Consider the following 26,947-nt stretch of genomic DNA (forward strand, 5'->3'; position numbering starts at 1 on the left):
TGCAGTCTCCCCACCCCCACAGCTGAGTTTACTGAATCTTAGCAATTATCACAATGCAATGTAATGACCTGTTTTCTTAACTAGAGCACAGCCACTTGAGATCACTAGCTGTATCTTATTTCTCTTTGTAGTCTCTGAATTTATTGAGAGCAAGGATGCAATAAATGTTCCCTGAATGAATGATGAATGAACGAATGAAAGTATGCAGCTGAATGCCAAAGAAAGCACTGTGACCATATTTGCAAACATCAGCTCTGTCGAGTGACTGTGTACCAGGGAGCCTGAAAAAATAAGTGATATTCAGACATTCTGGAAAAATCAAATGCATATGGCAACCTCAGGCATAAAGTGTCCCTGAACTGAAAAGAGCCCTCCCAAGTAGCTGCTTCCTTACAACAGGAAGGGAACAAGGTACATGAGATTAAAACTGGGAAGAAAGAAAAAATGTAGAGAAAGGATTAATCCCCTGAGGAAAGAATTCCCTTTTTCAATGGGAAAAGATACATTTTCTTCTGTTTCCCTTTGGCCACAGATCAAGAGATTGCTCAAATAACAGAAAAGTAAATCATGTGTTGATCCTAATCTTAAGTGGCTTCATGCAGAAGGTGGGTTCTCACTGCTGGAGTCCCTCTTGTTTCCTGGTGGGTGTGGGAATACTTGCTGAGCTGAATCGCTGGGTTAAAGGGTTGGGTTAGTTAGAAGGTGGAGGAGGTCAAAGGGGTGAAGGGAGGTAGAGCAAGTGGAGGAAACTGGAGCCTGATCTGTTTAGGTGAGGCTAAGCCATGAAATGGGGTGCATGGTAAAGAACTCCCACCAAGCCCAGGGGACAGGGGACCCGGAACCCCAACATGCCCAATGGGTGTTTATGAACTTGGGTGCTGTATGATGAAAGACTACACACCCCTTCAAAATCTTTAGTAACATCGACTGCAAATGGGTCCTGGGTCCATTCTGGGGAACTCAGCAAGGCAGAGAGTATTACTGTATCTGCTGGCAGAGGACAGTCATTCCCTTGGCTATCTGCATTACACTTACATACCCAGAAAATGTTTTGAAAGAAGCATATTGTTTAAACACCTGTGTCCAAAAGTGGATAGTAGTGGGACTAGGTATTTGTATGTGACATCCTTTTCTTATTAAGACACTGTCGGCTGTTGTTGAAACAGTCCTCTGGGATTTCAGAAGAATTGGTCAGTTGGTCTTGCTATGGGAACAACACCAATGAGGGATCATCTCAGCCTTTTGGCTATTCATTCAGAAATCTCCATGGCCCCTACCGTGCTGCAGGCTCTGTGCTAGACTCTGGAGATGGACGGCCAACCAGTCCGAACCCATCTCTGGATATAGTATAAGGACTGCCACGGGCCTTCTGGACCTAAGTCATACCCCAGAATAGGAATCTTACAGAACACTACTGAATGTATGTCTTACTATAGCAGAGGGCTTACCCTAGACCAGACAGAGATCATTCTGAATTGTTCTAAATATGTTTATATTTAAATATGTCTCAGATAAGAAAATAGAAAGAATGTTTCATCCGCTGGGGGAGCAAGCAGGAACAAAGCCTTTCAAGTGTTGCCCCAGGCCCTGTGGATTTCAGGCAGGGGCTCTCAGCGGCTGCTCCAACTCCACCTGTTTCCTAGCTGCCTGGGGCCGCCCTTTCTTTGGTGAGACTCTGCCCCCAGGCCCTGAGCTGGACGCTCTCCTCACAGGGGCTGCTTGAGGGGTGCTTCTCTTGAGCTGGAAGTTAACCTGGAAGAAAAAAAGAAGAAGCTAGGAGAGTAGAGGAGTCAGTTTTCTATTTCCTGGCATTGAAACTGGGGAAAGACCTGTTTGGACCTGGGTTCACCACAGTTCACAGTTCTGAGGGCAGCAAACCAAGGAGAATTATTACACAATGAGCCACAGCAGCACCACTGGTGTGATACAGGCTGGGCTGATGTTTCCCAACAAGGGGACACAATCACTGGTGATAATACATAATCACCGGAGGATCTGGATGAATTTAATACACACTCATTTTATTTGTATTAGAAAAAAATTCCATCTACACCTCAAATGACAATTTCACCAATATTGTTGCTTAGGACAAGAGCTATGACTGATGGTGCCATAATAATCCCCTTTATGCTGACTGTGAATCACAGGTGTCCTGCTCAGGCATGCCAATGAATGCCTTGACCTTCAGAACCACATCTCCTGCCATAACTGTTTGGAAATACGGATAGGAGAGATGATATAGAGGGCAAGTGTGGATTCCTCAATTACAAATATCCAAGTGCATGAAGGCATCCTCTCCAGCAGTCCACTGAAACCTCCCTGCTGGCGATGGCACACAGATGGAAAGATGCTTTGGGCTGACAAAGTGGGCTGTGTGGCTGTGGAGCTGCTGGGGAACCTTCCCGGGGAATACTGAGAGAGGGAGTGGCACAGTGTTCTAACCGCGCTCCCCTGAGGCAGCCTTGGCTTGCAGGACCTTGGAATGGTTTGAGCTGCTGAAGCCAGCTGGGAGCTGGAAAACACGACTCTCCAGGGGTTATTTCCTGCCCCATCCACAAAAAGCCACAGCCAGCTTTCACTCAAGTTCCTTAAAGTAGCGGCAACCAGGGCCAATTGCACTGTATCATTACTGTTTCCTATAGAGTAATACAGAGAGTTGGGAAAGAAAAAAAAGACACCAAAATGAGGCAGGTACAGGGGAAGATGAATGGAGCAGGACCTCTAGATGGTACCTGGCCTCGGACATCTGGAAGGCTGCAGGGGAAGCAGGAGGGAAATGGCTCTGGGAGACATTCAAAAGAGTCTTAATTGTACCATGAGAACCCTTTAGTAAATTTTCTTTTTCTTTTTTTCTTCCACCAACCAGATAGATCTCTGCTTAGAATGGGAAGAGAGACTCTACTGTGATCAGCAAATGGATTCTTAGTTGTTGCTATATCTGCGAAGTGTGGCCAAAAGACAGATTTTTTTTTACTCCTCTGAGTTATATTTGACATATGATGAATTATGTTAATTATTAAAGCTGTATAACAAGGGAAGTGAAATTTTTTGAAATAGAGTATGTTACTTAAGAGGATTTGCATTTATTTGAATTTGGTATTGAAGAGACTTATTAGTAATGCAAGACTTCTGTATGCAGCTGCCTAACAGTCCTCTGATTTTAGAGTAGATGAGGAGCAGGGGTATAAAGGGAAAGAGGATCTGTTGGCAGGGTACAGGCTGCCATGGAAGAATCCCTCTGCTTCCTGTGTCTGCAAGTAGAAGTTTATAATATGCAGGAGACAGGAATGGAGGGACTAGGAGAGGGGAAAGGGGGAGCTCTCTAGAAATTTCAGAGGAATTTTCAAAGGATTTCCAAGAACTCTTTACCCTGATCTGTATGTTAAAATAAGGGGTTATGAGCACAGGTTGCAAGCTTACTTAGTGTGAGGCCCTGTAACATGCTGGCTAAGCAGACATCCCTGAAAGCCCAAGAGAGGTTCGGATCATGACTCGCACCACTCACTCACTGTGTGGTGCTGGACAAGTTTCTTGTTTTCTCTAAATTTCAGTTCCCTTAGCCATAAATGGGAATATTTATACCCACCTTACTGGGTTGCTGTCAAGGATGAAGCAGATAATTCTGGAAAGTTTTCATACAGTGTCTGATACATAGTAACTGTTCAATAAATAGTACCTATAACTGTATTTGAAAAAAACAAGCTACCTGACTTGACTGCGTTGAATTAACAGGGAAAGGGAGAGAGGGTCTGTCTGCTACGTTTAAGGGTTGCATAGAGAAGGAACTGGGTAGAGTGAGGAGCCCCGAGGGAAGGATGACATGTGGGAAATAAGGCCTGTAGATGCTCACTGAACAGGACACCTTGTTACCTTTTCCTCATTTGAGAACTCTGAGTAGTGTCCATGATCTCTGAGCCACTTTAGCTCTGAGATCCTAGTCTATTAAAACACAGCTGAAAATACCCACGCAGTAAATCAAAAAAATTCTTTGCTTCTCATCCTACCTACAAAAGAAAGCACGGAGGGTTGAATGTTGGAGGGCAGCTGGCTCTTAGCTGAAGCGTATAGATATCAAGGCTGTCTGGGCACACTGGGCACTAGAAGAGGCAGAGTGCCCTCTCGTGGTAGGCCTTGCTGATGGCACAGAAGAATGTAACCCAAGGGAGCCTGTGTGTCTGGGCAAGGTCTCTGAGATACACAAGCTCACATTTGTTGAGCACTTTCTATGTGTAGGTCACTGTACATGCTTTACATGCACTCATTCCACCCTATTGTGGAGGTATTATTATCACTAATTTACCGAGGAAGAAACTGAGGAAGAGAGCAATTAGGTAATTCATTCAAGGTCTGAGGACAAATGAGCTGGCTTTAGAACCAGACAGTGTTTCTAATCATTATGCTCTGTTAAACAGAAGGAAAAGGGAAAGCCAGAGGAAGGAGGGAAGGATATAACAGGAGAATGACAGAAGAAAAGTAGTATATGACAGCAAGGAATTTTTTTTTAATGGTGAAAGGGGGAAGCTCAACAAAGTTAGAACTGTGTCATTGATTGTTGATGGCTTTGCATAGTGATCTTTGCAGTGCTCTGTAAGGGTCAGCCTAACTCACCTGTTCTGGTTCCCCAGGACCCACGGTCACACTCACTGTCTCTGGGTCAAAGCCAGGAGCTGTGGCAGTGACCACGTAGGTACCTGGAAGCAGCAGCCGGAAGTAATCGCCATGGTCACCTAAAAGTTGCAAGGATATAACTCAGTCTGCTGATTCGAAATCTGCCCTAAATGGGCCTTGACATGAAAACAATTTGAGGATTTTAGCTGGCCATAAGCTTGATTTTTCTTAATAGCAAGACGAAACTGGTTGAGACCTAAAACAATTATAGACTATCATATGCAGTAAGAGCACGGGCCTCAGCTCCTGGAAAGTGGAAGTTTCACTGTGCCCTGCAAATTGAGAATACTGTGTTTAATTCTAGACCTTATGTTTTAAAACAAACCACTAGGGTCACTAGGAGAAAAGTTGAAAGATCTATGAATGTTTTGCCTGGTAAAGAAACTACATGAGACCTTTGTTTCAATGTTTAAAAAGTCACTGTGAAGAAATGATGTCTACCTAAATAAGAATGAGATCTATGAATTTAAGTTGTAGGAGGAAGACTGATGAACAGAAGCAAAAACAATTGTGACAGAGCTACCAAAAAAAGAAATGGACTGCTTTATGAACCTGTGAACACTCAAGCAAGAGACTGAATGAGGGATCCTGGAAAAGCTACACAGATGTGCAGTGCACAACCTGCACTAAAGGATGTGGGGGCCTCGGTTAGCCAACCAACTGTCGCTGGGGTTATATGTGTGTCATCTTAAATTGCGTGGGAGGGCTGGACTAAATGACCACTAAAAGTATGATTTTGAAATTACTGTTTCTAATATTTCATCACCTTCAAAAGAGGAAAATAAAATTCCGAAGAAAGCCAATTACTCTATGACAGGGATATAGCATTTTTTTTTTTTTTTTTTTTTTTTGTGAGGGCATCTCTCATATTTATTGATCAAATGGTTGTTAACGACAATAAAATTCTGTATAGGGGAGTCAATGCTCAATGCACAATCATTATTCCACCCCAAGCCTAATTTTTGTCAGTCTCCAATCTTCTGAGGCATAACAAACAAGTTTTTACATGTAGAACAAATTCTTACATAATGAATAAGTTACATAGTGAACAGTACAAGGGCAGTCATCACAGAAACTTTCGGTTTTGCTCATGCATTATGAACTATAAACAGTCAGTTCAAATATGAATACTCATTTGGTTTTTATACTTGATTTATATGTGGATACCACATTTCTCTCTTTATTATTATTATTTTTAATAAAATGCTGAAGTGGTAGGTAGATACAAGATAAAGGTAGAAAACATAGTTTAGTGTTGTAAGAGAGCAAATGTAGATGATCAGGTGTGTGCCTGTAGACTATGTGTTAATCCAAGCTAGACCAGGGCAATAAAACATCCACGTATGCAGAAGATTTCTCTCAGAACGGGGGGGTGAGGTTCTAAGCCTCACCTCTGTTGATCCCCAATTTCTCACCTGATGGCCCCCCTGCGACTGTGCCTGTCTTAGGTTGTTCCTCCCTTGAGGAATCTTACCCGTCTCTGGCTAACCAGTCATCTTCCGGGGCCATACAGGGAAATGTGAAGTTGGTAAGTGAGAGAGAAGCCTTATTGTTTGAAAAAGTTAGCTTTTTACTTCTTTGCATATTTATGCCCTGTGGCTTCTATGCCCAGCATTTGTCTTGAGGTATCTTTACCACTTGGAAGAATTATGATACTCGGTAAATTTGATATGAGGCACGAATTCTATTTAAGGGTTGTAATTAGGAAGGAAGAAGAAAAGCTATAGAAGTAGCAGGCGGAAGAAAACATGGGAAGATTGATTATTTCTTTGATATATCTTCTTGTAGAGTAACTTCAGCATGTATAGGTTTTAAGCTACTACTTAAATTGCACACACACATTAACATAATAGGAGTATAGTTACATAACCAAAGCATATCTGTAATTACCAGCCATCTGCAGTGAAACCAAGAAAACCAGTTAGGCACCTTAGGCATTTGTGAAAACTTATCTATGATATGGTGGATATTGTCCAAATGAACTTGAACAGTCTGAGAGAAATCAGACAAATTAAAACAACCCATTCCTGGGGACTGTTCACATGCCATATGTTCTTTTAACAATAAATAGTTTGTAGTTGTAAGACTTTGGAGCGCTACAATTTGCACTTCTCCAAATTCTTGGTTGAGTTCCAACAGTATAGATCCAGTCCAATTTTGTTGTTTTACTGTATGCACAGGCCAGCTTAGATATCTCCTTCCTCATTCCCATGGCAAGTCCAGGAACTGGTGGGATGAGTGCATCTACAGCTGTAGCAGTGCGTGGATCTTTGTTGGATATAGCATTTTTGACTAATGACTTTATATATCTTCAGAATCATTTGTGACTGTGCCTTTAAAATCTCTTTTAGTGTACAGCAATAGATAATTGAAACAATAAATGCAATTAAGAATGAGACAGACAATAAATAATGAGGAATTCTCTTTCCTGCCCCCTATTAAATATCTGTAATTTAAAATATGTGAGCAAAAGCAGTGTGTTATTATGCATAGGTTGGGTAGGTTATGTTACACCCCGGGGCTGTCATTTTCTTAACTGGGGGCTCGCTCCTAACACTCAGGAGTGGTTAGCTAGTTAGTTGTATCAGAAAGGCCCAATTTCAGATGCAGCTACTACAAGCGCTTCAGCCAACTTTATCTCTAATCAACATTAGATGCTTGGCTAAGTAGCATAAGGAATGTTAGCAATCAGTTTTTCAGAGGTGAAATGAGTAATTTGTTAATTGAGCATAATGGGGCTTGAAAGTGGGCTCTTATTGGTGAAATTAGTGGTATCCAAATATATGTTGATTGGTTGGAATGTTTCAGAGACATTCCCCATCCTTGCATGGACAGGTGTAAGAATCCAGCAAGCTTGGAAACTCTAAGGGATGCCAGAGACTTGATCCCTAAACAGTCCTGACTCCAGCCACTGGGCTGGAGGATTCCAGTTGTCTGATGCTTACTATGAGGCTGAGAATTCTGCCTTTAGAATGTTGCTGTCTTTGCCTTGAATGAACCTTTCACATAAGATATGTTGCAATCACCTTAAAGAATATTAGTTAACTCCTTACAGTTTAGATTTCATCCAGTTTAAATAGACTGTCTGAACTGTAAGATGCCTGCTTGGTAATAAACATTAGTGTGGTAAAATGCAGCTGAGACTTACTTATAGAGGTTGTGGAGGTAGGTAAATCTACATTAAAAACAAAACAAACAGCCCCCAGACCCCTAAGAGTTGTGCATGATCAAATGGGGCTGGAGCAGTCTGCAACACCACTGTGCTGTGAGATATTGTGTATCATTCTAGGAGGTTCCAGGTTGGCTCCAAGAAGATCTGCCTCCACCACCGATCTTGCCCTGTAACAAGCCTATGGGATACATCTTGCTAACTTTTCCCTGAATGGAGGTGGAGTGAATGCCTGGCTCAGGGACAAGATGAAACATCAGCTTTACAGTTCTTTTCTCTTCCACCCCATTTCACACCAGTATGTGAGCTATGAATAGCTCAAACCCTGAAAACAGCCGTAATGTAATTGCATGAGATGGTGACTCCTGAGTGCTGAGAGAGAAGTTACATTTACATCTCCTGGTCCTTGCCTCTTAATTCAGTGCCCCCATTTCTACTAGGCTCCCTTCTTCCAATCCCCCACTCCACGTCTTTGACATCCCTGCTTGTCTCCCTGGCTTACACACTGGCCACCTGATCATGCTGAAGAAAATGAGAAAGTGAAACTTCCCTTTGATCCCGCGAAGCAGTGGCCACTTACCTGAAGTGACATCATGGTTAATCCCACCGACAGAAATGACAGCATCTGCAAGATTATTATAATTCTCATCAAGCACCATTCCCTTGACGCCCTGGTGCACCTGTAGGGAAGTTTACAGTGTATGTAGTTATGATCATAACACATTTATACAGCCTTTGAGAGTCCTCAAGGCCCTTTCTCATATGTTTTTGCATTTGATCTTCACAGAGATTATGGTAACAGCCCCTTTACTGGTCTCTCTGCCCAGCACCCTGTCCCCAATAATCTCTTTTCGATAGAGCTGTCAGAGTGATCCTGTTAAAATGGAAGTCAAATTATGTCACTAGCCTACTTTCTTTCTGTATGAATTTGACTACTCTTGATAAAATTATATATGTACTTTTGAAAAGAGTTTTTTCATTTAGCATACATAGTATCTTCAGGGTTCATCCATGTTACAGCCAGAATTTCTTTATTTTTTAAGGCTGAATGATATCTCCTTGTATATATGTACCACATCTTGTTTATCCACTCACCCATCAATGGGTTGCTTTCACAGTTTAGCTACTGTGAATAGTGCTGCTATGAACATAGGTGCACAAATATCTCCTTGAGATCCTGCTTTCAGTTTCTTGGAATACACAGCCAGAAGTGATATTGCTAGATCAAATGGTGATTCTATTTTTAATTTTTTGAGGGCTCACCATACTGTTTCTAAAAGCGGCTGCACCATTTTATTTTCCAATTAACAATACACAAGGGCTATACTTTCTCTATATCCTTGCCAACACTTGCTATTTTCTGTCATTTTTTTTTCTTAATTTGTGTTTTTAGAGCAGCCATCCTAGTGAGTGTGAAGTGCTAGCTCATTGTGGTTTTGACTGGCATTGCCTAATGACTAGTGATGCTGAGTACCTTTTCATGGACTTTTGTAGGCCTTGCATTTGCTGTTGTGTCTCCATCAGGGAGCCCTTTTTTCCCCAGATATCTGCATGGTTCTCTCCTTTCAGTCTGTTTAATTGTCACTTTTTCTGCAAGACCTTCTTCATAGCACATTGCATTTAACATGTTATATAATGTTTTATTTTACTTTTTTATTGTCTGTCTCTTCTCACTAGAATATAAGCTCCATAGGAGCAGGGATATTTGTTTACTCAAAATCCCCAGCATATAGTACAGTTTCTGACAGATCGCTGTGCTCAATAACATTAATGAATAAATGTCATTGGTAGAAGAAACTCAGATCTCTTGTATTGAGTCAGAGCAAAAGTCAGACCAGAGTTACACAAAAAAACCTTGCCTACCATTACAAAACACCGTGAAAGTTAAAGGGTTTTTTACCTGTTCCAAGAATTGGATTAGAGCTTCCCGATTACCCAACCACTGTCGCTGTAATTCCTCTTGGCGGGGAAATTTGTCACAACTCAGTTCCAGCGTGATCTCAAAACAGTTGGTATGGAGATAATTGAAGTCTTGCATTCCTGGGGGGAAGAGGGCAGCGGCAGATATGTCCAACCAGGCTCCAACCCAACGCCCCATCTCAATTCTCATTAATCACAGTTCTCCACATGCACATCCCCATGCCTTTTATTCTTCCTCTTGATTTCCATTTATTTTTCTCTTCCAAAAAACCTTGCCCCAGTTTCCTGGTTCACATGCCTTCTTATCTTTCCAGTTTTCTCCCTTCACAAATGCCCATTTTATCATCTCTATCCTCTACTTTTTTCCTTTTCATGAATTAAATTCACTTCTTGTCCCTCTTAGCATTTCCAAAGTCCACTTATTAGTGGAGCCTCAATATTAAACTATGCACGTGTACTGCTTTCAGGGGGCTGATTTTCTCTTTGCACTGTGATGTCCTTCAGACCTGGGAGGCCAGAGATGAGGTGACTGTCTGGCTTTCACATCTGTCCTCCTACCTGAGACCACAGCACTGACCTGAGAAACTAGAGAAACAGATTCCTGTAAAAGCAGAAGGCAGCTATAGTTTCCCTCCATTAGATGCTTGTCTGCTTCTATCTTATATATTATCCAGTTGAATAAATTATTTTTAATATGTTTCTGATAATTAGAATGATGTTTAGAGCACAAATTTATCTGGGTTAAAAATTAAATCAACTTTCATCTGCTCTGTAAGCTGCTAAGTGCGAGCAGCTGTTACGGACTGAAGGGGAACGTGGGAGAGTACCTATAGCCTGTCACACTGGTTCTCTCTACATCAGAATTGGTTCAAGCCTGTGCATTCAGGACAAATACAGGCTGCTGAGCTGTAGCCCAGAGTCCATGATCCAGTGCGTATGGTGAGGAGCCTCAAATTTTGCATTTCTAACAAGTCCCCTGGTGATGCTGATGACGCTGGTCCAGAGACCACACTGTTGGAACAATCGTTTTGATGAACTTAATAATCTTGGAATTGTACCAGCTTAATTTAGGGCAGTGATTCTCTGTGGAGGCATGGGCCATGTTTTCCCAGAGGATGGGAAGGGAGAGAGAGGAACAAGAGTAATTTTTTAAAGTATATTTGATATTTTAAATTAGTGGGGGAACCTATTGCTTTCCTAATGGCAAACTAATGAAAATAAAATTCCACAAAATCTTCTTGCCTATGTTCAAATGAGTTTTTGGCCACAAGAAGTCTGCCACCTTCCCAGTTCACGGTGACTCCTAACCTTCCTCCTCCGCACTCTCCACAGGACCGGCCATCAGCTCAGCTCTTACTGGTGAGCTCTATGCTACCTGGGCTCTGGCCAGGACAGACTTGAAAGGATGGGGAAAGACAGCTGCTCACGCATGCTCCCTAAAAGGACCTGGCCTCCGGCTGCAGCCTCCTCCTTATCCTTAGGGTTCTTATCTACTGAAGGTTCACAAACAGAGGTTCTAACTCAGCCCTCAAGTGAGGGGGAAAGCCCACGGAACAGCAAGAGGAGCCTCTCTGCTACGTTACAAGAGCCGATGTCCATGGCAAACTCCTGCTATGGGAGATGGGCAGGCAGGGCACAGACAGCATCCATCACAGGAAAAAGCCTAACATTTATAATCCAGGCATTTCCAAATGCTGTGTATCATTTGATTTAATACTTAGTCAAACTTATGAGGCAAGTATTGCTATTCTTACAACACAGATGAGAAAACCAAAGCCCAGAAAGGTTAAGTAATTAGCCTGAAGGCACATAACTGGTAAATGGGCAAGCAGGGTTTCAGTGCACCTTTAGAGCCCACACTTGTAACCACTTGACTACATTATTTCCCTCCTCTGCCCTAATCTACTATGTAAACCATTAAAGACCACAAGGTGTCCCTACCTTTGTTTTAAAGAATCACAAGGTGACATTAAATGCCAACTTCAGACTTCAGACTTCTCCATTTTTCTGATCTCTACTTGAATGCAAAATTCTATAGTATTTCTGTAGTTTTTCTAAGAAAAATGATTATTTAGAAAAAGAAATGAGCCCTATTCTACTTCAACTGTAAGCACTGTTACACCCAGGACTCTTACCCTTGCTGAGAGAATACCAGGAAGCCCCATTGGTGATGCCATCTGAAAAGTAATCCCCACAGTTCCAACCTTGGTACATCCATCCATGCGCATAGGAGTAGACCTTGGCCAGCTATAGGGAAACCGGGTGGAAAGGGATCTTGACTGTTTCCAACTCATACAGCAATGCTCATACTCAGAAGTGGGGTGAAGCCAAGAAACCCTTCTAGGTATAAACAACCAATTCTTTGCTTTAGTGAAAGAAAATACCAGCAGGGATAGAGAGATGGGGTGTAGGTATAGGTGTAGCAGACTAGAGTTAGGAGACCTGTATTCTGGTTTTTCCACCATCTCAGGGCTAAATTCTTCAAGTGCAAAGTGAGAGGCAGCACTAAATGCCACATAAGGCCCCTTTGAGGTGCATCATTTTCTAGCTGAGTTTTGCAAAAGGAATCAAGGTGCCGGTAAGACAGGCCTTCACCAAGAAAAGAATCGCAGTAGTCCCCCCTTATCTGTGGCTTCACTTTCTGTGGCTCATGTACCTGAGGCCAACCACAGTCTGCAAGGCAATGATCCTCCTGACGTGTTGTCAGAAGGTCAAGAGTAGCCTAAGGTTATATCACAATGCCTATGCCATTCGCCTCACTGCATCTCATCCCGTACGCACCTTATCATCTCACATCATTACAAGAAGAAGGGTGAGTGCAGCACAATAAGACATTTTGAGACAGAGAGAGTGAGACCATATTCACATCTCTTTTCTTACAGTATGTTGTTACAGTTGTTCTATTTTATTATGTTATTGTTATTAATCTCTGACTGTGCCTAACTTATAAATTAAACTTTATCATAGGTATGTATGCATAGGAAAAACATAGTATATAGAGGGCTTAGTACTGTCTGTGGTTTCAGGCATCCTCTGGCGGTCTTGGAACATATCCCCCGTGGACAAGGGGAGACTGCTGCATGTACTGGGGGTGAAAGGTATGTGTTGGAGGGAGAGGAATATATTTGGAATCTCTATAATTCTCTTTCATTACTATTTTGTAACAGAAGACAAAACGAGATTACTAGAGAAGAAAATATAATAATATACTTGTTTTGCAAAGCAACAACTGGTGTTATTCTCTATGTAATCCATTGATTGAATTAATAATTAATGTTAGTATTTATGTTAATTGTACATTATTAATAATATATTAATGATAAATTGGTTGATTTTATGCTATTGCTGTTTTGAACTGTTATATAAACCTTTTCATGTGCATGATCTATTTTCATGAATATAGCCACATTACCATAAAATGATAAATTAGAACCCCCCAAATTCATATTTAATATATTAGTTTATCACCAGCACCATTAGTCTTTTGGCATATCTCTTGCTTGTCTTTAGTATAAGTATTTTTTATGTTATGGTAACTGTACTATAAAGCTTTCCTATTTATTTTTTCATGAATTTATGTCTTATCACTCAAAACAAAAGGTAACAATACCAGATCGTAAGCTCCCAACCAGCAGGGAGTGTTTTCAATTATTTTTTGTGGGCTCATTCCCAACAGGGTCCTGGGATGCTGACTTGACCTGTGTTACTCTCCCGAGCTCCAGTTCCTCTGCTGGTCAAGCTGCCATTCTCCATACCTTCTGGAAAAGCTTGTCATCAGGCGTGGGGGTATTGGCAGTGCGGCGGAAACCTTGGACCCGATGCTCAAGGGACTTGTCATAAGGGTAATTGGCCACCACTGCCCCTCCGTGGAGATTGGCTGAAAGAACAAAGTTGAAAGAGCGGATCCACTGGATCACGGCCTGGGTCTCCGGTTCCACCTGCAGAGAGATGAGAGCCTGGCGTGAAGCTCCAACTGGAGGTGCCACATGGCTGTCCAGATGAGGTTTACAGGAAGTGGCCTGGGAGGACAGAATAACATAAAGAGTGTCCTGCCAGATATCAGAAGTGCAGATGGGGAAATGGGGATCTTTTGCCTGATGGTTTTAAAAATTAAGTGGAAATTAAATGGATGGAACCCTTTTTTGAAATGAAGTCTCACATGGAAATCCAATATACAAAATAGCTAAAAAGAGAACCTTTAGGGCAGTGAAGCTCTTGTGTATGATACTGTAATGGTGGACACGTGTCATGATACCTTGGTCCAAACCCACAGAATGAACCCTAGTGTAAATAATGGGCTCTGGGTGATGATGATGATGGGTCGTTGTGGCTTCATCAGTTGCCATAACTGTACCACTCTGGTGGATGACGGCAATAACAGGAAGCAGAGAGTCTATGGGAATTCTCTGTACTTTCTGCTCAATTTTGCTGTGAACCTAAAACTACTCCAAGAAATAAAGTCTATTAGAGAGAGAGAGAGCAGTTTGAAGAGAGGGCTCATGACTGGAGAGTTCAGAGCCCCGGCACAGTGTCTCTGTGGCAACAAGGAAAGAGTTCTCCAGTTTACCCACTGCTCCAGCAGCCTTTGAAGCACCTCTGCAGAAATTTAGGGCTCTAGTAATAAATCTGGAAAACGCTGGTTGACAGTATGGCTTTCAGTCTCCTCCTTCCCCCACCATGTCTGCTGTAATGTTGACATGGACGTGTGGAACCCAAGTTTCATGGATTAGACAGAGTGTAATATGGGCCAGTCTTGGCTAAGCAGTGAAATTTCACCCTTCTATTGTTTTATTATATTGCTTATGAGTGACAGTATTCTAAAGAAAGCCTTGAATCTACTTGGACTTGTAGTATAAGTAAATACTTTAGAGTCTTCAGTGTTTTTCCTCCTCTCACAATGTAGGTTATGTGTGTTAATATGTCAATGGCCCCTCCTGGACCAAGGGTCATTGTGAAGTCCCCATCTTTTCCATCCCAAGGGGGCCTGGATGAATAGGGCTGGGTCTCACCCAGTCACAACGGGTATAATACCAAGGTCACCAGTCCTGCTCTGTGCCTGGGGCTCAGACCCTCTGAGGCATCCCTGCCTCCATGTCCTCAGCCTCTATCCATCGGGACGAGGCCAGCTTCTCATCGCTCCTCTCCCTCAAGGCTGTGCATCAGGAGCAAGACAGATTTACTTCTAATTGTCTTTTTCCTTCTAAGATGCAGACAGAAGAGCCAGTGAAAGTTTGTTATTGGCTTCATTACCTTATTTTTCTTAGACAAATTTAATAAACCAGAATATCCTTCTGAATATGCTGTTAGTACAAAGCTACTTTTGATGTATTATTTACTTGCTATCTGAAATCTAAACATGTCAGCCTGACTTGCATCATTTCCAAGGGGAAAAATACTGAGAATATTACATTTGGAAACTCCCAGTATAAAGCCTTATAACTGCTTTATTTTTCTCTCCCCCATCTCTAAGTTTAGATATTCATAAATGGAATGTTAGAATTATCTCAGACAGTGTAAGAAACAGGGTGGTGGTGATGCTCTAAGGATGCCCATAGTCATTCCCAGGAGCAGGCCCACCAGCAGGATGAAACCTTTCACATAACCAAAGCTGGCATTACAGCCCACGTGGAGAGAGAGGCCTGGGAGCATCCAGTGGGATCCTTTAGTTGAGAAAGCAAGAGAGATAAAAGTATGGCAGTCAGCCAAGGGATACAGAAAGGGAAGAGGAAAAGTTGTAAGATGAGAATCCCTGAACCTCTTTCTGTAGCTAACTGTTGATGAGCATCTAGTTCATCACATGTAGGAGAGATTTCTCTACAGAATGTTAGAATTCTCTGTTGACAGTATAGTACTGTAGAAAGAATGTTGGATTAGGAGTCAGAAGGCCCAGGTTTTAAATCTGATTCCATCAATTACTAGCTGTGTGAATTTAAACTATATTATCTATAAGAAATATCTTTAAAACAAGGATGGATAAATTGCTTGATGCACTCACCATCCAGCGTTATAGTCATCAACTGGAACTCTAGCTAAGAAAGAATTTTGTAAAATTGTAAAAGACCTTGCAACTGTATGATACCACTGCATCTCTCTCACAACCAAAAGACTGCATTCCATGAAGGGCTCTATGCTGAGGGAGGAAATAAATACAAAGAACATAAAATACAGATTAATGTAGAGTCAGTGCTTAATTCTTGTTTGTTTAGGTGACGCAAAAGATTGCTAGAAGAAATTCCATATGTTGATTTACCTGCTTCTGCATGCAAATTGCGTTTCATACCTGACTTTTCCAGTTGTCCGGAAGGGGCAAGTGGTGGTTGGGGCCTCCATACTTCTCATTGTAGTAGATGTAGGTGTTGAGATCGGGGAAGTTGCGGTTCAGGTCCACTCCATTTGCATTATTCCTGCCAACCAGATACCCAGAAACGTCTGGACCCTAGTGGGAAAATGAAGAAATGAAAATAAAGGTTTCAGACTGAATCCTATATTTGAAGACCACTGTATAATTCTTTTTAAACATTAGCTTAATCTATCAAACAATGAAGCATTTTCCTCTTTAACGTATCCAAAGTCCCAGTGGCATGGTTCAAGTTCCCTGTGGACCATGTGCTGCAGGTAGAGATCCCAAGAGAAACTCTAACAAGAATAGGGTGTTTTAGGATAATGGGAACCCCTATTTTTAAAAAGCAGTTGTATTGAGGTATAACTTACATACCATAAAACTCACCCACTTTAAGGGAGTTAAATGAATTGTGGTATGCTTACTGAGGTGTGCAACCATCACCACAATCTAATTTAAGCATATTTCTATCACCCTGCAAAGAAAGCTCATGACTGTTTACAGCCACTCATCATTTCTATTCTAGCCTAAGGTAATCACTTCCTGTCTCCATAGGTTTGCCTTTTCTGGACATTTGAATAAGTGGGATCATATATTATGTGTTTGGCTTTTTTTACTGGGCATAATGTTTTTGAGATCCCCCCACGTACTATGTATCAGTGTTTCATTCCTTTTTATTGCTGAATAATCCCATTATATGGATTTCTAAAAATGCTTATAAACATTTTGTTTCTCCACTCACCAGTTAATAGACTATATTAGCTTCCTAGGGCTGCTGTAACAAATTACCACAAACTAGGTGGCTTATAACAACAGAAATTTATTCTCTCACAGTTCTGGAGGCAGGAAGTCTGAAATCAAGATGTCAACAGGGTCATGTTCTCTAAAGGCTCTAGAGGAGGATTTATCCTTTTTTGTGTCTCTTCTAACTTCCCAGGGTTGTTGGCAACTCCTTAGCTTAGAGAAGCATCATTCCAATTTCTACTCCCATATTCACATTGCCTTCTACACTGTTTGTCTTTTTTTCTTATAAGGATACCAGTCATATTTAACTTAATCACCCTACTCCAGTATGACTGGTCTTAACTTGGTTATGTATTTCACATTCATAGGTTCCAGGTAGACATGAATTTTAGAGAGACACCATTCAACCCAGTACATGGATACTTGGATTTTTTTCCATTTTTAGGCTGTTGAGAATATTGCTGCTATGAACATGTATGTGCCAAGTCTTTGTGTGGATGCATGTTTTCATTTCCCTTGGGTAGATACCTAGTAACAGAACTGATGGGTCATAAGATATGTCTACATAAACTTTTTCAGAAACTGCTAAACTGTTTTCCAAAGTGGCTGCACCATGGAAACCACCCTACCCCCTTTGTTATTTTTTATTTAGAATCCTTATCTTTCTTCTGAGAAATGTCAACTTCCTGGATCCCTTCATTTCTCTGCTCACACTTCAAATTTTATCATTTATTTGGTCATGTATTCACTCATTCATTCATCCACTTAGTTAATCAACATTTATTAAGTCACCTCTATTCAAAGCCCTCCGAAAGACACTAGGGAAAGAGACAATGAGAGGCAGATTTATACATAAATAATTAAGATATGTAAAGTGGTAGAAAAGAGATACATTCAAAGGCCCTTGCAAAATCGAAATCCCATATAATGTTTTGTGTGGCAGTAGAAAGGGGAATGGTGGACTGAGAGGGCAGAGCTCAAATTGGTGGCCACTCCTGAAAGCAGGTGAGTAGATGGACACTGGGCAGCCAAAAACTCACAGACATACTACGGCTCTCACGTTTTTCTAAGAAGTCTTTTTTTTTTAATCAGCTTTCTCTACTTTTCATGGCATCCTGCTTGTGTTCTATTCTTAGGCCTCATTGGGAGCATATAAATTTTTTAATTCTCTTACGTTTCCTATGTCAGTTCTATTTCAGTGGAAAACATTTATGATTTTTCAATTTGGAGTCTGACTTTCCACTGTGAGATCATGTTCCCAGGCGTTTTTCACTATTTGCTCATTTGTATCAACATAACTCATATCTGTGCATATTATCAGCCATGATAATTTACCTCCCAGTTGATTTATCACTCACACTGGGTCATTAGTGAGGCTGGCAGGTAAGGACCTCCCTTAACAGATGGTTCCCTTAAACGAGGTTGGTGCCATATTAGTTTCCTATTACTGCTGCAACAAATTACCACAAACTCAGTGGCTTAAAATGGCACACGCCAATTACCTTACAGTTTGGGAGATCATAAGACTGAAATGGGTCTCAAAATACTAAAATCGAGGTGTCAGCAGGGCTGTGTTCCTTCTGAAGTGTCCAGGGGAATCTGTTTCCTAACTTCTCCAGCTTCTAGAAGCCACCCATATTTCCTGGCTCTAGTCCCTTCTTTCATTGTCAAAGCCAGTGGTATAACATCCTTAAATCTCTCTTTTAACTGTGACATTCTCCTTCCCTCTTCCACATTTAAAAGACCCTTGTGATTGATTACACTGGGCCCACGCATATACCCAGGATATTGTAAAGTCAGTTGATTAACAACCTTAATTCCGTCTGCAACCTGAATTCCCCCTTGCCATGTAACATAACATATTCACAGGCTCTAGGGATTAGGATTTAGACAGCTTTGGAGGACATTATTCTGCTTTACTTATAGGTGGCTTTAAAGTTTGCGGCCAGACAGCTATTCCTTATGTAGCCTTGCAGACAGGTTTCCTCTGGATATAACAAGTAGTTTTGGGAGTTTGAGAACCTAGGCTCTTGGGTTCAGGTTCAAGATGCACTCCCTCTGAACAAGTACACAGCAGGTGAGCAGAGGCAACTGACTTCCCAAAGATGGCTCTAGGATTCAGTGAGCTGTTAGGGGCTTTCCCCACTGCCTTCCACCACACCTCATCCCACAAAAGACATGGTCAGTAATGAGGTGCTTCTGCAATTTCCCCACTGCAATGCAGGGAAGGGGGACCAACAGAAAGAAGCCAAGTGGGACTTTGCCCCCCCACCGACCTCTTTCAGATTTTCCTGGTATTTTGGCAACTCAAGTCTCAAGTCATGTTAGTGTATACCTCTCTGATTTCAGTGGGGTCAAAATTTTCTTTTTTTATTTGTTGGCTCATGGCAGGAAGGTTTTGAGAGATTATAAGGGTCAAATCTGTGTATTGTTCAACATTTTAGCTCCTGCCTCTATTCATTCCCTAGCCCTGTTCTCAAGTAGGTTTAAAATGAGAAGGGCCAGACGTGGGAGGACAGATGCTGTGTGGTTCCACCTGTATGGGACAGACGTGTCAGACTCATGACATCAGGGAGGACCGTGGTTGTCAAGGGATGGGAGGAAGGGGAAATGGGGGATTACTAACAAAGGGGCATAAACTTTTGGTTGAGCAGGATAGATAAATTCTGGAGATCGGCTGTATAACATTGTCCTTATAGTCAACAATACTGTTATTGCTCACTTAGTTTTGTTAAAAGGGTAGATCTTGTTTTTACATAAAAAGTAAAGTGGTGAAGTCTAGTCTTTAAAAAGAAAAAACATTTTCAAGACTAGCCGAAGTAAACAAATTTTTAAATATTAAAACAACTCTCTTTCTATTCCCCACCACAAATAAAATAAATGAGGTTCTAAAGGAACATATCCATTGTGTAAAGCAGAGCCTGGCTTCTCCACTGAAAATTCTAATTCAGTAAATTGGGGGTGGGTGGGAGGGGACCTGGGAATCTGCATTTCAAGTATCTTCACCTATTATTCTGGTGCAGAGGCATAAAAGAACCACTGATTTAAAATTAAGCACTGACATTTTGAATTTATATGAGAAACAAAGTAAAAGCCCACAGACATGTTTCTTATCTATCCCATGGAAAATGTAACTCTAAAATAAAGAATTAAAAGGCTGAGAACTCCTGTGAAAAATGTGAGTCTAAAATAAATAATTAAAAGGCTGAGAACTATACTAGTAAAAGGAAAAGCTGTACAGAAAAACAATAAAGTATGAAGAATCTAGAATTAACATCCTACCCTTCAATTCTGGAGAACGCTTACTCTATCCCCCCCCCAAACACAAATGTTAGCATAGCGTGGGAAGAAGCATATTTAAGGTTCAAAGCCAAAAGTTCAGGGAAGATGTAGTTTGTAACATCCTTTCACATTGGTTTAGTATTTTCCAGTTTACAAAGTGTTGTCACAGATATGGCCTGATTGATCCTCGGAGTAAAAACGGGGGAGGGCGGGCAGCTGGAAAGGTCTTGGGACCTGAAGCTCGGAGACAGCCCACATTCACTGCCTAGGGTGAACCCTGTACTTTATTATATTTCTATGTACAATAATTAACTCCATACTGTATTATATTTCTATACAGTGACATTTACAGTGGGACAGAGAGGACACCTCGTCCAGCGGCTTCACATATTCCTCAGATGGCTTCCCTCTGCAGAGCCCGGCCCTCGGGCCCAGTACCTGGGCGGCGGCCACCTCGTAGCCGTCTGGGTTCATGGACGGCAGGATGTGAATGCGCGTGTCCTGCACCAGCCGGACGATGCGCTGGTTCCCGTTGCGGAACTCCTCGCACAGGAACTCCGACAGCTGCAGCAGCAGCTCGCGGCCCAGCACCTCGTCGCCGTGCATGTTCCCCACGTACTTGACTTCCGGCTCCACTGCAAGCGTGAGAAAAACACGCAGGTGGATAAAAAAATGAGGAAAGCTTTAAGTGCCACTGATGCCTAACCTTGCAAAGGAATCTTTTCTTTCTTTTCCAGAAGTGAATAAAAGAAAAACTCAAGCTTCTTTGGGTCTTTTCCAATAATCCCTGAACCCCTTTAACAAAATTACAATTACAAATGTTGTAAAAATTCATTCCACAGATAATATCATTATTTATTGAACCCCTACTGTGTATGAGGCATTTATGTTCATTATTGCTAATCTTCACCAGAGACCTGTTCAGTAGGTATTATTAACCTCAGGACGAGGGTCCTAGGTGTGGAAGAGGTTAGGTACCTTGCCTGAGGTCATCTAGCTAATGAACATGATGGAAACCAAAGCCCACGTGGTGTTTATAGTAGTTCAATGTTTCTCAGAGACAGCTCTTTTCAGGATGAGAATGGTGTTTTTCCAAGATCTGCTAGCATAAAATACTCTGGATTTTAGCATAACAGTTCCTAATTATCCCAGTTGAAAACAATCTCCCTGGTACTCAGGAAGTTGAACTCTCTCCTTCGTATCTGAGAATGCCATGTCTTGGAAGTGCAGAGTAGGAAGGAGTCTACAGATGTCTCATTCCCTAGTCTCCTCTTTGGCTGCCTGAACTGTTGAACTGAAAGAAGAATTGAGGTCATGAAAAGAACCTCTCAAGCCACTTAAAGAAAATGATTCTTGACCCCTGTAAAAAGAAGGAGAACAGCGCTTGCCAAGTGATTTCCCTTTCACCCAACAGTGTCCTCCTCCATAGCTTTCCTGATTCTGTACCTCTTCAGCTCCACATTTCCAAATCTGCTTCACATCCTTCTAGGTTCAATTCAAATGTTACCCTGGGAAGCCAGCTTGGGTCCTCCGTGCTCGGAGGGAACAGGCTATTGAACTTCCTTTTTACGGTACTTACCGCTTTCTACTCTATGTTTTACCTAATTTTGCACAAATCCTATTTCCTTTACTAGACCTGGCCTTTGCAATGTATGCAATTTAAAAATTTTCTTTAGGGTACAACCCATTGTTATTTATCTTAGTAAACCTAGACCAGTCTTTCCCAAAGGAATGTCTATAACCCAGAAGGATCATGTAGTAGATTTTCTGTAATGTGTATTCTTTAATCATAGTGTATTTCTTTAATCTTAGATTATGTTTTTCTTATGTTTCATGGTGTTAAAATATCCTTTCTTTTAAGGAAGTATGGCGATAGGTGGCAGGTAGTAACCTTCAACATCTTTGTTCAGTAAAATAGCACTTGGAAAATCTATTTTAGTCTTTTCCAATCTCTCTTATTTAATAAAAAATGTTTAAACTTCTGTAAAATCCAAACATCTGGGAACCACTGCCCTGTAGAACCTAGTGTAGTGCTTTGCACTTGGTAGATGCTTAGTATAAAATTATTTGTCTCTACTCCCCATGTATCCAGAATACAACCACTTCTCATAAACCACTGTTATTCTTTTGATTCAAGCCTCCACACCCTATTTCTGGATTATTGCAATAAATAATTTACTAAAATAAAACTTCTTCAACTTCTTGCATCTGCCCAGCCCCATTAAAGGCTGTTCTCCTGGGTCAAAGCCGCCAAGCTTCTGTGAAGGGCCAGGACAATAAGCACTTTGGGCTTCACGGGCTATATGGTCATTGTTGCAGTTACTCAGTTCTTTACTGAAAGCATACATGGATGATACAAAAACTGTGAGTGTGACTGTGCTTCAGTGAAACTATTAAGCACAACAGGTAGCTGGCCCTCAGGCTATAGTTTGCTGACCCCTATTCTGAGTCACCTTTTAAAAATTTAAGTCAGATTATGTCACATTGCTGTTTAAAATCCTCTGGTGACTTCTCACTTCACTCAAAAGCCAAGATCTTTTCAAAGGCCTGTAAGGCAGACATGATCACCCCCTGCCGGTGTGCCCCACCATCCTGCTCTGAGCTTGCTTTCCCATTGTTCACTCTGCTGGAGCTGCAGGAACCTCCTTACTATTCCTCACACGTGCTGAGTATACCCCAGCTTTTCCTTTGTCTGCAACGTTTTCCTCCCTCGTATATCAGTATGGCACACTCCATCACATGCTCAAAAATCACCTCAAAGGAAAAGCTTTTCCCTAACAGCAATGATCACCCCCACCCTGCTCAATCCACAGTCTGCCATGGCATTCCCTATCTTTCTTCCCTGGTTTATTTTTTTCTACAGTACTTATTTTCATCTGATATAATATGAAATGGCCATTCAAATTGTTTCTGTCTTACACCACTAGAATTTATTGCCTGTCTTAACACTAGAATTAAGGCCCTGAGGACCGCTATTCTTTATTGTATATTCAGAGTCTACAAAAGTGTTTGCATATAGGAGATAATCAGTAATATTTGTGGAATGAATAAAGGATAAATGAGAGAGGAATTAATGGATGAACAGCTAAATTAAAGGGCATCAGAGAAGAGAGGGATCAGTGGGGGCTAGGATAGGATGAAAAAGCTTTGAGGAAGGCCTGGAATGCTAGAAAGTAGAGGGGGCATCAAGAAGGGGGCACAGAATGAGGGCTACCTGTAACGTCCACTAGCGCCTACATGCTTCCACAATGAACACACAACCTGAGCAAAGCAGCATGCTTTCTACGCAAGGGCAGCTTCAAAACAAGGCCCTTATCCTCACTTCCTCCCAGGGCCTTCCTTGAGCCTCCCACTGGTCATGTAATATGTTGAAGCTTCAGGACAGAAGCCACTGGGCACAAGGTTGTCATAATGGTTTTTAAGCAGGAGAGTGAGAGGATTACATCAGTACCTGGGAAAATTATTCTGGTTATCTGTGTGCTAAACAGAAAGTTTAGAGAGTGGCAGTTCGGACTTAGGAGAAGTTAGGTGGCAGTTAGGACAATCAGGGGCCTAGTGCAATAATTAAGGATGGTTTTGATGGGGTTGGGAACTGGGTTAGAAGTGGAGAGGAAAGAAAGATTTGAAGTTGACAGTTTGAAGGAGGAACTGACATAATTTGAAGTTGCTGTAACTACAATGGCTGTGTGTAAGTAAAGCAGTGAGAAATTAGAAACAATTTAAATGGCCATTAATAAATGAACAATTACATATAATCATGCAATGGAATATTATGCAACCAAATCATCATGATGTAGATCTACATTTACAGACATGGATGCTACTCATAAAAGACTATGAAATAAGAAAAGCAGTTATAATATTATTCCACATTTATAGAAAAAAATTACATGTGTGTGTAAGGGGGTGGTGGTTTAAACATGCATAGAAAAATGTCTGGAAGGATATTCATCAATACATTAACAGTGGTCATCTGTGAGTAGTGGGACTATGGGAGAGTTTTATCTATTTATTTCCTTATTAAATTTTTATTTTAACCCAAATACAGATTGCTTTTATAATAGAAACAAACTAACAAAAAATGATCCAATGAATAAAACTAATACCCTAGGCTTCCAACTCTCTCCAGGATTCCACACTCTATCACACTGTCATTCCCCAAGAGGTACCCTTAACCCCTTCCAAGCTTCCTGGAAGACTAAAAGAGCTCATTGTTTCTGCTTATGTCTCCTGGGGCATTGGATCGGGGAAGAGAAAATAACAGCAGGGGAGAAAGAACAGTAATGGGATGGAAGGCAGGGCAATGGGATGGGAGCAGGGAAGACGACTCACCTTTTGCCATTAAGGTCTTGAACAAACAGAATCCAAAAAGGAGGAAAAGACTGAAGACTGAATTGGGGTTACAGCTCCCCAGAGACTAGGGCAGCATGAGGGCTTAGCAGGGGAAACATTCAGCACAGTCTGAGGAAGAGATGATACTTCATAGGTGGGGGGGTCCACAGACCTCCCCAGAAACCACCCCGATTACTGGATCTGTAAGGAAAGGGTCCTGCCCCATATGCTCCAAGAACTGCTCAGGGCTTACAGGGCTCGTGGATTCCAGGGTAGTCGCTGAATTCCAGTACGTAGAGGTGTCTCCCCTTCACACTGCGTCCGATGCTGTAAACCCGGGTGATGTAAGGGCATTCATTGTGCACCTTGTACAGCGTCCGCACGAGGTCGTCGTAACGGTGGTGGCGAAAGGTCATGGGGGCAATCAACTTGAAGAGAAGGAGGTGGAGAAAGACTGAGCACAGATTTGACATCTTGGTGAGCTTTTCCAGAGATCCACTGAAATGGGCCGCACCTCTTCCCAAACCAGTCAAAATCCAAGGGCCGAGAGCCAGCTCTTCCTAGTTTACTCCCAGTGAATGCCAGTGTGACAGCCCCTGGGAAGGAGGTGCAAAACTGTCCTGTCTGAAGCTGAGAATTATTTATGTAGCTCTGGAATAGCCACTCATCTCCCCTCCCCCATTTCTCTGCCTCTCCTAATCCAGCAAAGTCTTTTGAAAGGTTTTTGTACTTCTCCAGATTGGGTAGTTTCACTGGTTCTGGTTTACTGATTAACTGGACTGTAAACAGGCTTTAATAAATAGCTGTTTATAACCCTTTGATTCCCAGAGGATTTTGAGAAACTTGGCCTGTGCTCATTCCTGATATTATAATTTAAGCAGGTGTACTAAAATAAAGCCTTCTATCTCTTTTGATCCATCCCACATACAACTGCCAGACTATCTTTCTAAAGCACAGCTCTGTCTTGTGCCTTTTTTCCTCAAAAATATTTCAACAGATACCATTGCGAAAATGAAAAGATGAGCCACAGGCTGGGAGAAAATAACGGCAAATCATATATCTGATAGTATACATACAGAATACGTCAAGTGCTGTTACAACACAGTAACAGTCCTATTTAAAAATGGGGAAAATACTGAATAGACATTTCACCAAAGTAGATATATAAATGGCTAATGTGCACATCAAAGATGTTCAACATCACTGGTCAATAAGGAGATACACCTTAAAATCACAATTAGATATCACTGCACATCCAATAGCTATAATGAAAAAGACACAATAACAAGTGTTGACAAGAATAGGGAGAAACTGGAAACTTCACATATTTCCAAAGGGAATGTAAAGGGCACAGCACTTTGGAAAACAGTTTTACAGTTTCCTAAAAGGTAAATAAACACTTACTGGTTAACCCAGGAATTTCACTCCTTAATATCTACCCAAGAGAATTGAAAAACTTTTATGTGAGTGCTCACAGCAGTGTTATTCAAAGTAGACAAAAGTAGAAACAATCCAAATGTCCATAAATTGATAAATGAATAAACAGAAGATGGCATATCAGTGCAATGGAATATCTTTTGACAATAAAAAAGAGTCAAGTAGTGATATATTATACAACATGGATGAACCCTAGAAATATTATGCTCAGTGAAAGAAGTCAGTAACAAAAGAGTACATATTATTGATCTAATTAATATAAAATGTTTAGAAGAGGCAAATATATAGAGATACAAAGTAAATTAGAGGTTGCCTAGGGCTGTGAGTGGAAATGCAGAATGACTATATATATAGGCACTAGATTTCTTCTGAAGGGGATAGAAGTGTTCTAAATTTTGATTGTCGTGATTGTACAACTCTGTAAATATACTAAAACTCATTGAATTTTATACTTAAAGCAAGTGAATTTTATAGTACACAAATTATATCTCAGTAAAGCTACTTTTAAAAAAGAAATAAAATAAGTACAACCCTCTAAAAGTTAACTATAAGTTTACCATGCAACCCAACAATTCCACTCCAGGAGAATAAAGACTTGCACACAAGAATGTTCATAGAAGCACTACTAAAAATAGGTAAAAGGTGGGAACTACCCTATGTCCATCAGTTGGTGAGTAAATAAATAAAATGTGGTATATCCATGCAATTGAACACTGTTCAGCAAAAGAAAGGAACAAAATACTAACACATGCTACAACTTCAAAAATGCTATGCTAGTGAAAGAAGCCAGTGCAAAAAGCCACATAGTATATGATTCCATTTATAGGAAATGCCCTGAAAAAGTAAACCTACTGAGACAGAAAGGAAAATAGTTATTTCCTGGGGCTGGGGATGGGAGTGGGGGTTCACTGTAAATGAGCATGAGGGGATCTTGTTGGAGTGATGAGGATGTTCTAAAATGGATGACGGTGATGACTGCAGTGATGACTGCACAATGTGATAAATTTGCTAGAAATTGTTGAATTGTACACTTAAAATGAGTGAATTTTTTAAAA

The 26,947-nt window shown here is 41.3% G+C and overlaps 2 protein-coding genes across 5 annotated transcripts in view; both read right to left on the bottom strand.

Annotated features, from left to right (window-relative positions):
• Positions 1 to 1,458: 1,458 nt before the first annotated feature.
• Positions 1,459 to 25,163, bottom strand: CPN1 (carboxypeptidase N subunit 1). 4 transcript variants are annotated; one of them, XM_036898856.2, is made up of 9 exons: positions 24,456 to 24,702; positions 20,493 to 20,758; positions 16,038 to 16,193; positions 13,513 to 13,695; positions 11,893 to 12,004; positions 9,738 to 9,877; positions 8,418 to 8,517; positions 4,609 to 4,727; positions 1,459 to 1,752 (listed from the first exon to the last, which is right to left on the bottom strand). In XM_036898856.2, exons 1-9 carry the CDS (start codon positions 24,463 to 24,465, stop codon positions 1,597 to 1,599), a joined length of 1,242 nt encoding a protein of 413 aa, XP_036754751.2. In that variant the 5' UTR covers positions 24,466 to 24,702; the 3' UTR covers positions 1,459 to 1,596. The 4 variants fall into 4 exon arrangements, with proteins under 4 accessions (XP_036754751.2, XP_036754749.2, XP_036754750.2 ...); XM_036898854.2 differs by lacking the exon at positions 24,456 to 24,702 and adding an exon at positions 24,709 to 25,163 and having other exon boundaries at positions 1,460 to 1,752; XM_036898855.2 differs by lacking the exon at positions 24,456 to 24,702 and adding an exon at positions 24,709 to 25,161 and having other exon boundaries at positions 1,461 to 1,752; positions 20,562 to 20,758.
• LOC118919171 (cytochrome P450 2C23-like) overlaps positions 24,775 to 26,947 on the bottom strand; it is a 30,589-nt gene continuing 28,416 nt past the window's right edge. Inside the window, 1 exon segment of the mRNA XM_036898858.2 lies at positions 24,775 to 24,883. The gene's annotated coding sequence lies outside the window, so the exon portion shown is untranslated.

This window comes from Manis pentadactyla, chromosome 8, assembly GCF_030020395.1.
Source record: "Manis pentadactyla isolate mManPen7 chromosome 8, mManPen7.hap1, whole genome shotgun sequence".
Taxonomy (NCBI): Eukaryota; Metazoa; Chordata; class Mammalia; order Pholidota; family Manidae; genus Manis; species Manis pentadactyla.

Coding starts and splice junctions, on each gene's coding strand:
- CPN1 (XM_036898854.2), bottom strand. CDS start 24,928: ATGTCAAATCTGTGCTCAGTCTTTCTCCACCTCCTTCTCTTCAAGTTG. Junction 9,878..11,892: donor CTGGTATTCTCTCAGCAAGG/GTAAGAGTCCTG, acceptor TCTTCCCCCCAG/GAATGCAAGACTTCAATTAT. Junction 4,728..8,417: donor TAACCATGATGTCACTTCAG/GTAAGTGGCCAC, acceptor TGCAACTTTTAG/GTGACCATGGCGATTACTTC.